Source organism: Cydia splendana, chromosome 20 (genome assembly GCF_910591565.1).
Source record: "Cydia splendana chromosome 20, ilCydSple1.2, whole genome shotgun sequence".
Lineage (NCBI taxonomy): Eukaryota > Metazoa > Arthropoda > Insecta > Lepidoptera > Tortricidae > Cydia > Cydia splendana.
The window spans coordinates 5,191,453-5,207,535 of NC_085979.1; the positions used below are offsets into that span (position 1 = coordinate 5,191,453).

General features: G+C 40.6%; 1 protein-coding gene across 1 annotated transcript in view; it reads left to right on the forward strand.

Annotated features, from left to right (window-relative positions):
- Positions 1–16,083, forward strand: part of LOC134800623 (protein CBFA2T3) — a 126,728-nt gene that overhangs the window by 99,352 nt on the left and 11,293 nt on the right. The window contains exons 8-9 of the mRNA XM_063773108.1: positions 13,596–13,780; positions 15,724–15,894. Coding sequence (XP_063629178.1) covers positions 13,596–13,780; positions 15,724–15,894 — 356 coding nt within the window. The remainder of the gene's footprint in view (positions 1–13,595; positions 13,781–15,723; positions 15,895–16,083) is intronic.

Consider the following 16,083-nt stretch of genomic DNA (forward strand, 5'->3'; position numbering starts at 1 on the left):
CTTCAGTCCTTGAACTACGTTATTGCTTGTCAGAAACACGACGGCTCATTATTTTCTCGATAGAATCTTAAGTTGAAAACATGCCTAACACTGTCTTTATTTCCTTATGTTAGAAGTACTACGACGAAAATGTATATGAAACTTACTTCAGTCGATAGCTTTTAAGTAAATCTTCATTATTGCTTGTCCTTTTATCGAAACGTTAATGTTTTCATTCATCATTTGATGAATTCAACATTTTGCTTACTAAATTACACCCTATGCGGCAATACCTTGCGCCCATTCCTCACGCCAGTACGCCCGTGACCACTGTCGGCGTCGGACCTATGCTAGTTTAGCGGACGTTTCATAAAATGGGTAATCACAGTATAAATATGCAAATATGTTATACACACAATGTTTTTCAACATGCTTACGAAGAAAAGCAAAATAATTCTTAAATACGGTGACATTTCAGACATTCGTCCGTCATATTGTCATTTTATAACAAGTTGGGCAGCAAAGGCACACACCCATCTAACCAATCCGGAATTCAGTCACGATTGATAAATTGTGTAAACATATTTTAAAAGGCTATAAAATTAATCAAATTGAATAATTTTTAAACATAGATATACAGGATTCAAATATTTTAGACTGGTCATATTTTTCATAATATCGATTTCGACTGGCAAATCGTATTACTTTTTGGCAACCGGGTTTTTTAACCTAATTAGACCCCGCTGAATCCGAATTTGCCGGTTGCTTGATCGAATTCTTGACCGGAAGTGAGATATTTGATATTAAAGGACCCTTTTTTTAGTTTTTCGTAAATAACTCTTAAACGGTGGCGCATAGCAAAACATATTCTATTACATAAGTAATCTGCATAAAATTGCCTACAAGAAAGATTTAGTACAATTTTTTGCTAGGATCAATATTCAAAGAGATATAAACGCGGGAAATTCAATTATAATCACTTCTAAGGTCCCTTTTTTAGGGTTCCGTACCCAAAGGGTAAAACGGGACCCTATTACTAAGACTTCGCTGTCCGTCCGTCCGTCCGTCCGTCCATCCGTCCGTCCGTCCGTCCGTCCGTCCGTCCGTCCGTCCGTCCGTCTGTCACCAGCCCCATTTAAATAAAGATTTAAATGGGGCTCCCATACAACAAACGTGATTTTTGACCAAAGTTAAGCAACGTCGGGAGTGGTCAGTACTTGGATGGGTGACCGTTTTTTTTTTTGCTTTTTTTTTTGTTTTTTTTTTTTTATATGGTACGGAACCCTTCGTGCGCGAGTCCGACTCGCACTTGCCCGATTTTTAATTTCATTAAGTACTCATCAAAATTCGAATTTGCTAATAAATCTTATTCAATATTAATTGCCGGAAAAAATCCCGGAATTGACAATTCAGAATACCGATGTCGTCAGAATAAGGACGTAGACGTGCTGTGCGGGCATGGTGCGGTGCGCCGCGCGGGGCGCCCGCCTGCCCGTTCTACCACGCGTCTTGTTCGGGATTCTTCGGAAGTCCTCCCCTCCTCTAAGAGGACAACGGCCATCGCTGCTACTCCAGATTGCATACGAAATTGACGCGCTCGCACGTACTTGCGTCCTTCTTAATTTTTGATTAAAACAAAGCCAAATTATGTAATTAATTATCTTCTACGATTAAACGAATCATCAAGAAAGCATTTTTTAATTGAAGAAACCAATCAACCATATTTTTGTACCTATCGACCCGGACGTCATGCCTTAAGATTTGAAGCCTAACCAGGATCTTCTGCCACATTAAGCATTAAGAAGAGGATCTCTTTATGGATTGCCTAAAATCGGTGACGTGACGGTGTAATGTGAGCTAGTGATTACAAGCGAAATCCACATAGCAACAAGCGAGCGGTCAGAGTGAGTCCGAACCATTTTGTTTGCCCCTTAGGTATTTGTAACTTTGTGCCTAAATCACTGCCTTCTTATAGTTGTTTTATTAATTATTGTGTAGATTATATCCCCCTGAATCGTATTTAACAATAAACCGCATTAAGGATCGGTTAATTTTCATAATATTTCAAGTTAAAATCTTAAAATTATAACTACACATCTAATTATCATTAACGCGAGCGGCCGGGCGCTGCATAGCGATAAGGAATACAAAGGGCAGTGAGTACTTGCATTCTGGTATGCCGATAGATTTATTATTACCCGTTTTTTTCAATAACTCTTAAATAATTTATGCTCGGAAATTTCCTACACTAAAATTACGTTTTCGTGTCAATTATTTCGTGTATTCATTTAATGTTATTTCGCCTTTTCTTTCAATATCGTAAATATTAAAATGTAAATGGGTTTATTTCGTATTTGACTATTATTTTGAATTAATTTATTGGTTTGGTTAGTTCGACTAGTGCGAATTAAATCAAATAAATTGTAATTATTTATTATATGCTGATATTGCTGGTATGAAAAAACAGTAATTAAAATAATTGAATTATTATTGCTGAATAGATATTTCATTTAATTCGGAAATATTTACGTACTATTGAACAATAGTATTAGTGAATATTTATTATTGTTGTAACTTGTATCTATATAAATATTATAATTTAATTTCAATCATATTAGTAACTTTATTTACACATAATGGCACGATTAGCCGAGTTGGTGAAAAAACGGGGAACTTATAAAGGTCGTTTAACGAAATTTCAAACGTATGTAGATGCTTTTAAGGATGTTTTACATTGCAGTGAAGTCGAGATTTTGGAATTAAAGCTACGTATGTCTAACATTGAAGCGATGTTTACGGAGTTCGAGGAGGTTCAGACCAGCATCGAATGCCTGTCTCTCACGGAGGAGGAGGTTCAGACACAAACAGCACAAAGGTCAGATTTTGAATCACAATATTTTGCCGTGCTGGCCAGGGCCCAAGAGATATATAACGCAAATAAATATACCAAAAGGTCCGGCAGACGTATTGCTTCTGAAACCTTCTATTCTTCGGCCGGCGAGAGTGATGATGACGTCGCGTCGGTGAAACAGGTACATAAAGGCGTTGCTAGTGTTAAATTACCCATTATTCAAATACCTAAATATAGCGGCGATTATGAGAGTTGGCTTGAATTCCGTGACGTTTTTACCTCTCTTATACACTCGAATAAAAACATTGGCGATATTCAAAAATTCCATTATTTACGAGCTTCCTTGGAGGGAGGCGCTGCTCAAATCATACGTGCGTTAGAGTTTTCTGCATCCAACTATACTTTAGCGTGGAAATCTTTATGCGAACGCTTTGATAATACTAGGCTATTAGTGCAAAACCACGTAAAGGCAATTTTTGATGAAGAGGCAATAAAAAAGGAGTCTGCTTCATCCATACGTAGGGTTGTAGATGCATGTAATAAGAATTTGCGCGCGTTACAAATTCTAGGCGAACCAGTGGAGAGTTGGGATACACTTATTGTTTACATTATATCCACAAAATTGGACTCTCTCACACTTCGCGAATGGGAAGAGCACAAAGTTACACACGAGAAGATTACATTAGGAATATTCACACAATTTCTTAAAAATAGGGCAGACATATTGGAGACTATTGAGTTAAGTAAAAGTACAAGTAACAATAAACAAGATTCATCATCGAAGGTTACAAATAGACATGTTCGTGGCTTAGCTGCAGTTGTGAAGCCTGCCTTTAAAAAATATAATTGTCCACATTGTAAAGGTGATCATCCCTTGTATTTATGTAATCAATTTGCTCAGCTGGATTTAAACGCTAGAGAACAGTTTGTGGGACGAATGAAATTATGCAGCAATTGTTTAAGGGCAGGTCATAACTTACGCGCGTGTAGACTCGGTCCGTGCCGGCAGTGCGGCAACAAGCACAATTCTTTATTGCATAGGGACTCGAGCTCCACCAGTACTGCGGTACCGGACGCGGCAGCTCCGAGCACGTCTGCTCCGCGCGCTGCGCCTGCTGCAGTTCAGGCAGAATCAAAAGCAGCTAATGACGTTATCACGTCCATGTCAGCGATTAACAAGCAATCTTCGAGCTCGAATCGTCGAGCTCTTCTTGCCACAGCGATGATTCAGATTGTAGACGTTCATGGTAGACCTCATGAAGTTAGGGCAATGTTAGATTCCGGTAGTGAATCTTGCTTCATGACAGAGTCACTTTACCAGTCATTAGGTCTACAGTCTCAGAATATCACATCCACAATAACTGGCTTTCAAGACCAGGTTTCTGTGGTAAAAAAGGAATGCGAAGCTATAATACAGTCCAGAATCAATTCATTCAAAGCAAGCATTAAGTTCTTAGTGTCGCCAATCATAACTTCAACCCATGATGAAGTCTTTAATGTAGGCACACTAAATATACCTTCGGGAATTACGCTAGCAGACCCAGAATTCTTTAATCCATCAAGTTACGACATACTACTTGGCGTAGATATATTTTGGGATCTGATATGCGCTAATAAAATAAAATTAGGCAAGGGACGTCCACTTCTTGTAGAAACTGTGTTCGGATACATAGTTTCTGGCCCCACTGGCCAACGAACGTCAAGCAAGATTTTATGCAATTTCACGAAATTCGATGAAATTCAAGATCAGCTTTCTAAGTTCTGGCAGATAGAGGAAGTTCCAACCATTAAGGAACCGGTGTATACTACTGAGGAGGAGTTGTGTGAACAACACTTTAAGCAAAACATGTCACGTAAAGAAGACGGTAGATTCTCAGTAGGAATTCCTCTGAAAGCCGATGAATCCGAACTTGGCCATTCGTTCGGACGTGCCAAGTCGTGTTTTTTGGCGCTAGAACGCCGGCTGATGAACCAGCCTTCGTTAAGGCTCATGTATATTGATTTCATGAAGGAATATTTATCATTAGGTCACATGACATTAAGTGACATAGATAATCCTCATGAAAATTCGTATTTTACGCCACATCATGGCGTGTTGCGTGAGCAGAGCACCACGACAAAGTTGAGAGCTGTGTTCAATGCAAGTGCGCCTACCAGCTCTGGCTTATCCCTAAACGATATCCAAATGGTTGGGCCCACAATACAGAGCGACTTGCTTTCTATACTTTTACGATTTCGGCAACACCGCTATGTGATGGCAGGTGACATCGAAAAAATGTACAGACAGGTGCTCGTTAATGAAAATCAACGTCACCTGCAGCAAATAATTTGGCGTGACGACCCATCAAAGCCCGTCCAGACGTATACTCTAAACACAGTCACTTATGGCACAGCCTCGGCTCCGTTCTTGTCGGTACGTTGCCTTAAGCAAATTGCGGACGAATGTGACAATGAACTGGTGCGCAAGGTCATTAGTGAAGACTGTTACGTTGATGATCTGTTGACAGGGCAAGAAACTGCTGAAAGTCTCTTAGAACTTCGTGCTCTGATTTCAAAGGAACTGGCGTCAGGTTGTTTCAACCTGAGAAAGTTCCGATCGAACCTTCCTACATGTAGCGACGTCTCCGACAGTAGCGTTGCTTCAGCCATTGTTGATTTGAGCGAGCACGAACAGTCGAAGACTTTGGGCCTAAAATGGTCGCCGTCAGACGATGTTCTGCAATTCGATATCAAGACTGATCCCACTCTAGATGTCACCAAGAGAGTGATCTTATCCACGATTTCTCAAATTTTTGACCCTCTTGGGCTGCTTAGCATTTTCATTATTATCGGAAAGGTCATTCTCCAGAAACTCTGGTTGCTCAAAGTGAGTTGGGATAGTCCATTGCCTCCAGACATCGTCAAGTCATGGCTTAAGTTTGTACTCGATTTAAGTCACCTTCAGAAACTCAAGATACCGCGACACGTGGTATGCGAGAATGCAAATAACATACAACTACATGTCTTTTGCGATGCATCTAAGGATGCTTATGGCGCTTGCGTTTACGTTAGGTCCGTAGACTCGTTGGGCAACGTAAGGGTTCGTCTCTTATGCTCAAAAACGCGCGTCAGTCCAATAAAGGCCGTAACGATCCCGCGTCTTGAACTTTGCGGCTCTTTGGTGGCGGCTAAGCTCTTGGACAAGGTTTTGCTAACTACACGACTGCATGTGGACAGTTGTTTCCTGTGGACAGACTCCGCTGTGGTCTTAGGTTGGCTCAAAACGCCACCAAATAGGTTAAAGCCATTTGTTAAAAATCGGGTAGCTGACATACAAGAAATGACCAAATCACATTTCTGGCGTCATGTGCCTACTGCCAGCAACCCTGCGGATTTATTGAGTAGAGGTGTTAGTGCTGCACAAGGTGATAAATTAGAATTTTGGTTTAGTGGACCCAAATTCTTGTTGGAAGCTGAAGACTCGTGGCCGAACAAGTCTTTCGATCAAGGTCAATCAGAATTGCCGGAGGTAAGATCAAATGTAGCTTCAATCACTATCAAAGAAAAGGAGTTGTTTCCATTTGCACGTTTCTCAAGTCTACGTAAAATTAAAAATATCATGGCTTATGTACAACGTTTCATTGCAAATTGCAAAAATAAAATTAAAACAAAAGGTACTTTATCTTTGTCTGAAAAACAATCCGCATACGATTCTTTAATAAAACTGTCGCAAAAGGAATCATTCGACGAATATGATATTTTAGCTAAAGGTAAACCGTTACCTACAAAAAACAAACTGTTGTCGTTAAGCCCGTTTATTGACGAAAGGGGTCTACTTAGAGTAGGTGGTAGAATTAAAAACGGTGATTTTACATTCGAAAAGAAACATCCAATCTTACTCGTGTCTAAACATATTTTAACTAAACTGATATTTCGTTTCGAACATATACGCTTAATGCACACAGGACCTCAACATTTGTTAGCTTCAATTCACGAGGAGTTTTGGCCTATCGGGGGCCGTAATTTAGCTCGTTCTATTATACACAATTGCCAGCGTTGCTTTCGTCTCAACGCTCAGACAGCCCGTCCGATGATGGGAAATTTACCTGAGCAGCGCCTTCAGCCTGGCTACCCATTCCAGACTACAGGAATGGATTACGCGGGTCCTATATTAGCACTCAATAAGAGAGGTCGCGGTAGCAAGACAGAAAAGGTATACATCGTCATATTTATCTGTTTCACCACCAAATGCGTTCATCTCGAACTCGTTAGTTCGCTATGTAAAGATTCCTTCCTAGCCACGTTACGTCGCTTCATTGCTAGACGATCTAAACCTGCTACCTTATTCTCCGATAATGGAACTCAGTTCGTGGGAGCACGAAATGAGCTTTATAAGTTCCTCAACGATAATGCGAGTTCTATAATTGATGAAATGTCTAATGAGCGTATAGACTTCAAATTCATACCTGCATATGCACCACACATGGCAGGTCTGTGGGAAGCCAATATAAAATGCATAAAAGCCCATTTACATCGCGTGTTAGGGAACGCACACTTAGTATTTGAAGACCTCTATACAATTTTAGTTCAAATTGAGGCCTTACTTAACTCACGTCCCTTAACCCCACTCTCGACTGACCCACGTGACATGAGACCTTTGACCCCAGGGCACTTTTTGGTAGGACGACCGATGACTGCTTTGCCTTCTCCTCCGCTTGTCGACATGAACCAGAACCGTCTCACTCGCTTTGAAAGGCTGGAGCAGTTACGCCAACACTTTTGGGCCAGGTGGCACAAGGAGTACATTACTGAACTTCAACAACGCACCAAGTGGCGCACGTCCAAGGGTCAACAACTAAAAAAGGGAGCATTAGTCCTCATTAAAGAAGAAGGACTCCCGCCGATGAAGTGGCGACTGGGCCGCATCACAGAAATATATCCAGGGAGCGACGGAATCGCCAGGGTCGCGGATATCAACACTACAAGAGGAGTGATACGCCGTGGCTTCAACCGCATCTGCCCGTTGCCTACCACTGACATCGACGAGTTGAAAGTTAACCCTTTCAACGCCGGGGGGCATGTTCGGGATTCTTCGGAAGTCCTCCCCTCCTCTAAGAGGACAACGGCCATCGCTGCTACTCCAGATTGCATACGAAATTGACGCGCTCGCACGTACTTGCGTCCTTCTTAATTTTTGATTAAAACAAAGCCAAATTATGTAATTAATTATCTTCTACGATTAAACGAATCATCAAGAAAGCATTTTTTAATTGAAGAAACCAATCAACCACGTCTGCTTCACCCCCTTGAAAACGTAAAACTCGAGTATAAGAGCGCCTTAAGTGTATTTGTAATAAAAAAATTCTTTTAATTTCACATTTTCTTTTAATTACCTTCTTACAAACTGAGTAAGTATATCAAATTTCATTAATATATCTTCTTTAATTTCGAATAAAAAAGCTGTAAAATTCGTACCGACAGATAAGCAACTTTAGCCATAAGCTGGCCATAAGTATTCGCTAGGAAAAGGAACCTAATTGTGTGGTGACCGGCGAGTATAGAATCCGTCTAAGCGAACTCTGGGGCGACTTGTCACCTTGTCAGTGAAAAATCGTAGCGTGACATTTTTTTTTCATCTATGTGACGTTTGTCTTGATGATGCCACAGTACTTAGGTATTGAAATAGAAATACTTTATTTGGTGTAAAACATATAACTTAACCTATAATACATCTTATTCTAATATATTCTTACACCAAAATGGATGCCACTCAGCACTATGCCGATGACTAAGATACATAGCCATGGTGCTGGTTTTCAGGGCAACCAGGGAAAACACAATAAAAATAAAATAGGACAAAACCAAGTTAACATGTGGGAGAAAGTGAGTTTAAACTACTTTAAACTATTAATAGACAAAAAACAGTACATAAAAACATAAGTAATCCGTATAACACTTTAAACTCTCGCGTTTTGTACACATATTTAATTGCACAAACGGGTCTTGTTGGGACGTCAGTCTTTCCGTGACCACAGCTGGTGCAACTCAGCTGAAACGTCGGAATTAAAGGTAAAAACAATGAAATTATATCGCGGTAGACCCGTTTGTGCAATTAAATATAAGTAATCCGTGCTTTAAACACGTGCTTTATTGCCACACTATCGACATCTATCGTTTACCAAGTCAGTGCACAAATAGCTTAGACGGATTACCTATGCTGTTCTCCTATGTTGTCCCAGCGCACTAAGCGCAGCGCATGGCTGCTCATCAAAATGCGCGGTCTATGGGAGGTGATCTTTGATTAAAGGATAGGATGTAAATGTTTATATTTATGTATCTTATTATGTATGTTTAAGCTTCTAGTGCAGCTGTGTCTGTTTTATTTATTTAGGCAAGTACGCCTAGTACATATATTATGTTAGCGACAGTGATAAATTTTGTGTATTATGACATCTGATTTAGTTTAGCGTATTTAAGATAGTGGTCTGAATAAAACAAACTCCAGTTTTTGTTTGTTTTCCAAAAAATGTGTCCACCTAGAATGCATACTTAGTACCCTTTTAAACAAAAAAAAATAAAAAAATACAAAAAAATCGAAATCGGTCTAATAGTCTACGCGTAATCGGTGAATAATCATTTAAAAAAAGATTCCGACGAATAGAGCACCTTCTTTCTTTGAAGTCGGTTAAATAAACAAAAAGGGTAATCGCCTGTGAATTAAACCCTGTTTTGAGCTGACCATACAATCGCTCGGGAGGTGTGTCCGATCATGATTTATCGCTTGCCGATTGCGCTCCGAACTCTGAACGCTCGGGTTCAAGTCATGAGCGGAAGCGGAAGCGGGAGCGATAACAGTTGTGATGTAATAGAGGACCAAGCTAACTTTACAGATTTTGCAATGACAAGGGTGTACCTAAACAACACACAAACATCAAAATTCTATGAAAATGTGACATTTATCGTGGCATTTTCACGCTACGTCACAGAATAAATAATAGTACTAGGTACGGAAGACTCACTCTGTAACAAAACGCGACTGTCACGATCAGCACAGATATGGCCGCTAGGTGGCGACAGCGCCACGCGCAGCTTATGGCAAACCCCAAAATTGGGGCCGAACGGATGTACTTTTAGCTACCTGTAGCAAAGCGACGAAATCGCGGAGTGAGCCACACCTGGCTACGTCCAACTAGGTGAGAGCTATATAAACTGGCACGTTTATAATTTTAATTTGTATGTACATATATACTCGTAGTTATGCTCAGGAATTGAGCTAAAATATTATCATACAATAATATGCATACCTAAGTCATCCTTTGTGCCAAGTTTATTTAATTACCTACATATCTATGAGAGCAGAACACCGTACCGCTTTAAAAAAACTGAAAATAAATACAAGAAAATGCACCGATCAGTGTTAGAGGGTTGTTAGCTTACTTTTGCGACCCTTATACAGCGTTGTATATACCTACAGCGTTTGTACCAATTATAAATAATGAGCTCAAGCGTTTTAGGCTTGGCTGTTTGACCAGCGATGCATTCAGCATTTGCAGTGGACCAGACAGGCGCCTGTGACGTGTTTCGATGATTTATCATTTACCATTACATTCACAGGATGCATGGAGCGAACAAGTTTTAAGAGGAAAGCGATAAGCGTTTTTATAGTAAAATGTAGTCTGTAGTTTTCAGTGTGAAATGTATGTGCTAAAGATAATAACTGCAGAGGTAAAGTGATCGAGTGAAATCTAATTCAACAAAATCGGCTTAGTAGTTAGCAGATATAAGAATATGCAGAGAGAATCATGTTGTACCTATTTTCCTAATGCTTGTATGTAGCCCCAAAATGAGGGATTAGTATTGTTTTACTTTTCTTTTTTGGCAAAATTGGTTTGCCATACTATAAAATCATAATTATTTCCGTAGTCGAGTAAAAAGGCCTAGTATCTGTGCAGAAAGAGATGAGTCGTGAAATGTATGAGTTTCGATACATTCTACGAGTCTTGTCTCTCCGCACAGACTCCATTACGTTTAGTCGCATTTTAAATTTTAACCCGCTGTCTCCCGTAGCTTGTACCACGTCCATAAATCTTTGTTTGCGCGTAATTCGCTCTTATAGTCCTGCATTGTCTTCGCTTCGATTTATTCCGCTTTTCTCATTCAAAACCGTCCACAAATCAACCGATTGTGAACTCTAAGTCAATGGAATAAGAACCCCCCTTATTCATAAAACTTTACGGGCCTGATTTAGTTGTGATGTTTTATCCCTTTCTTACAAATACGTAAGTCAAAATGACAGAAAAAGATAAACGCCATTGAGTTTACCTATTGTTTGAAGAAAGTTTCAGCGATAAAGGGGTTTGGACTTTGGAAGTTTTAAATAGGCGCTTGGCATTTGTTTTGAAAAAGCATAACAAATTTAATGCATTTCAAACAAAAGATTGTAGGAGAAACTTTAAGAGCTTTTGTATGAATGCTTTTGTTAGCCGACTGTGAAAGAAAGGGTAATGTTTTGTGAAGTGTAGTTATTTACGTATGGCATGAAAATCCTGGACAATAAAAAATAAATAAATATGCATTATTAGTCTCTATGTGGTGGCGTTTTAAGGCCGCCCCCATTGACGTATATCTCAGGCCGGGCCTTACGGGCACTAAAAATGGTATTAGTTCAGCGGTGTCACTCACGAATACGAGCCAATCGTGCAGTCTAACGCAACTAGTTGCGACCAATCGCGCGCGTCATGCGAACTCATCCACCAATCGCGTTGTAGCGGTGTCACACCGCTGTACTGGCCCCTGTCATGCCTCATTCTTATTGCCCAATAAGTCAAGTCAAGTAAGGCCAATTCTGAGATATGCGTCAATAGCCACCCCACACATAGCGTCTTCCAAGCGTCGGCGTGTAGTCAACTCTATGGCTGCTGCTCGACGCAGCGTTGTCGCAACTGCGCAGCGACGCCAATTTCTATACCGCTGACTAGACGCTGACGCTCGGAAGACGCTAGTGTGGGGTAGCTAAAGGGTTAAAAAGTATTAAATTGTACAACGGGACTTAATCGCGTATTTAAGTTTTAAGATTTCAGACAACGATATACAGGGTGATCATTCCAAATGGGTCAGTATGGAGAAGTCAGTAACTATAAGAGATAGCGAAATCTGTTCTTAGGAACCATGGCTTCGATTTTAGATTTAATAATAATGGCATTCAATTTTTTTTTTTAATCTATCATACATAACCGGGATTCGAACCTGGTCAATATTCTTGTTGTTTGTTTGTATGACAACTTTTAAACGATGCGTGATAGGTGGGGGGTGCTCGACCAAATATCATAGAGGGCCCTGAGACAAAACAAACTACATTAAAAAAAAATCAAAATGGCCGACTTTTTTTTTAATTTTTTCAAGTTGGTCCGAGCGCGCTGAGATTTGGCATGCGGCGAGCCTGGGGGCTCAAAATTACCATGTCAAAAAAAATTTTTGGAAAAATCCAAAATGGCGGCGGACACGGGCAAAGTCAAATTTCCAAGTAGGTTAAGCGAGCCCGAAGGGCGAGTTTCAGGCCGGGAGGCCGAAGACCGACCCCGGCGGAGGGCCGAAGGCCCGGAGCCTCCACCCCGACTCCCAAAACGCGACTCCCAATAGGAAAATTGTTGGGTCGTGTTTAAGCTCCAACTTCCCCCTTTCGTGTGACGCTTCGGGCCTTCGGCCTTACGCGGAGCTCGGCCTTCGTTTGCTCGGCCTCGGCCTCGCGTTTTGGGAGTCGAGGTGGAGGCTCCGGGCCTTCGGCCCTCCGCCGGGGTCGGCCTTCGGCCTCCCGGCCTGAAGTTCGCCCTTCGGGCTCGCTTAACCTACTTGGAAATTTGACTTTGCCCGTGTCCGCCGCCATTTTGGATTTTTCCAAAATTTTTTTTTGACATGGTAATCTTGGGCCCCCAGGCTCGCCACATGCCAAATCTCAGCGCGCTCGGTCCAACTTGAAAAAATTAAAAAAAAATCGGCCATTTTGATTTTTTTTAATGTAGTTTGTTTTGTCTCGGGGCCCTCTATGATATTTGGTCGAGCACCCCCCACCTATCACGCATTGTTTAAAAGTTGCCATACAAACAAACAACAAGAATATTGACCAGGTTCGAATCCCGGTTATGTATGATAGATTTAAAAAAAATTGAATGCCATTATTATTAAATCTAAAATCGAAGCCATGGTTCCTAAGAACAGATTTCGCTATCTCTCATAGTTTCCGACTTCTCCATACTGACCCATTTGGATTGATCACCCTGTATATAATATATAAATACTTAAAGACATAGAAAACAACCATGACTCAGGAACAAATATGTATCATCATACAAATAAATGCCCTTACCAGGATTCGAACCCGGGACCATCGGCTTCATAGGCAGGGTCACTACCCACTAGGCCAGACCGGTCGTCGAAATTTGAATGTCACAACACTAACGATATTCGATTTATCGACTCGATATTCGTTTCGTTTTGTTGTTTGGTTTTCGTTGTTGTATAATTTAATAATGTGTAAAACCGTGAAAGTTTAAATCAGGGTTAAATATTGGTGATGACAATGTTCCGATTATTTTTTTTAAATCCCATAGTCCAGTAAAAATGTCCAGCGTACGATAAACGTGAATAGCCTAGCCGCCCAAACGTCAATCCTTGCCAAGCAAAATGAAATTTTATTTTGTCAACACAAAGTTCAAATTAGAATGGAACAGGAGACCTTTTTATAGGTCTCTAGGCGGCTAAGGATAGTGACAGATGATGATTGTTCCAGGTTCTACGAACAAACCAACGGTTCGGAAGACTTCCCCCCGCACGCGAAGCGCCCTCCCCCCTCCAGCCTGTTCCTCAATCCCTCCCCCTTCTTGTATCCCCTCCCGAGCAACGCAAGCCTGTTCGACTACGGGCACTACCATGGGTACCATGGCGGGCAAGAAGGGGGGTTTGAGAGGAGAGATGGTGAGTAAAGCCCCTATTTAATACCCCCCGAATGTTGTTTGGGCCAAAAAAAATTTCATTGTCTTGTTTTTTGGCCCCTAAATATAGTACTTAGAGTAGGACCAAGATAAGTCTGCAGCGGATTTGATAGCCCACGTAGTGCAAGTGTTATTTATACTTACGTCACAATTTCATAGATGTTTGACGTTTATAATAACACTTGCACTGCGTGTGCTATCAAATCCGCTGCAGACTTTTCTTGGTCGGACTCTACAACATAAAATAGTAGAAAATAAATGAGGGCGCCACTTTCTTCGCAACTGTCACATTTTTGTCGTAAAATGCTAAAACATGGCAGCAATTTTGTATGGAAATTGTTTAGTTCCATTTTATTTTATTTTTACTCTTTCAGTCGCACTGTAGGTATGTAACGAAGTTTTTTGTATGAGATGAAATTTCGTTTTTAATTTTTCTCAAGTAAAATAGGTATAATTTACAGTTAGAAAGATATGCAATAGCATTCGACTAAGAGAACCCACACTAGCGTCTCCCGGCCGCTAGCGTCTAGTCTCTCTATGGCTGCTGCTCGACGCAACGTTAGCGAAACTGCGCAGCGACGCTGTTTTCCATAGCGCTGACTAGACGCTGACGCCCAAAAGACGCTAGTTTGGGGTGTCCCTAAGATCTCCTCTTCGTCTTCCTCGCGTTACCCCGGCATTTTGCCACGGCGGGTCCATATTGGATTGCATACAAGTTTAAGTCATATCTTTGATGCGCATAACAACTTGTGTCATAATCATCATTGCGCATACAAATGAAAAGTCATATTATATTGTGTCATACATTTTTAGTCATAATATTTGATGACATACTCAGCAGTTGTCATATATTTTTTGTGCATATAGGTTTTGATTATAATGAATCAAATGTCATACCAGCTAAAAGCATATTTATCGATATTTATAATGTTTTACGTATAACTTTTTGTAGCATAATAATTTTCAACCATAATGGTTTACATAAATAATTTAAGAAACTAATTTTAGCCTCTCGACAACTTCTTGGTCCAAACACATAATTCGACGGGGCCCCCTTTCCCGCGGGGCTCCTATTTCTGCGTAGTTTGCCCTTCGGGCATCTAAAGAAACCTAACGAACCTAACCTACCTACTATGATTACTGATTAGTTTCTTTTATAAAACCGTTTCAGGAGAAACGGTCCTACTAGAGGGGGCTCCTCTTCTTCGATCTCCTCTTTTATATGGTTTTTGTGTGGTTATGATTATGACTAAAGTAATATTTGCTTCATAGGTTGCTCACAGCCATATATATTTATTATTCATGCTTTCTAACATTTATGAAAAAAACATATTATGACCACTAAATATATGACTTAATTTTTTATGTCTATATTAATACTATGCACTGCAATACTTCGAACGAAAAATAATTATGGATTGCAAGCACTGGACTTAAAATTTTATGCGAATTAAATTAATGACTATAAAAAATATGACAACTCATTTATGACAAAACCCCAGTTATGCTCAGGAATAATTCTGACTAAAGATTTTTATGACTTACAATTTTATGCATAAAGTGTTATGACAATTAAAAATATGACAAAAGTTGTTATGCGACCAGAGGGAGTCCCTGCCACAGCTCATGGGAGCCTGGGGTCCGCTTGACAGGGTAGTTTTTACAAAAGCGACTGCCATCTGATCTTCCAACCCAGGAAACTAGGCCTTATTGGGATTAGTCCGGTTTCTTCACGATATTTTCCTTCACCGAAAACCAACTGGTAAAATTTTAATATCAAATGATATTTCGTACATAAGTTCAGAAAACTCATTGGTACGAGCCGGAGTTCAAACCCGTGACCTCCGGATCCCGAACTATGAAATAGGGTATTATACTGTACTTAAAATACCCTATTATAAAATTGTAACCCTGTGATGTCGACAGGCGGCATCAGCGTCCGCGACGTGTCCTCAATGAACGCGTCGTTCCCGGAGCGACTTAACCCTTCGCTGCTCAAGTCGGACGACGAGTGGAAGAACATCAACACTATGCTCAACTGCATACTCAGCATGGTCGAGAAGACGAAGCGAGCTCTGGCTATACTGCAGCAGAGAGGTATGTACTATATGTGAGTGTGAGCGAGACAGTATATACGTGTTTGGCGTCCCGCTCTCACACCGGAGCAAGAAGTAAGAACATCATCACGAAGCTCAACTGATGCATACTTAGTATGGTCGCGAAGACGCCATATTTGTTTTGTGTTTTGTAATGTAAAGAGTTTATACATTGTATTATACATACATA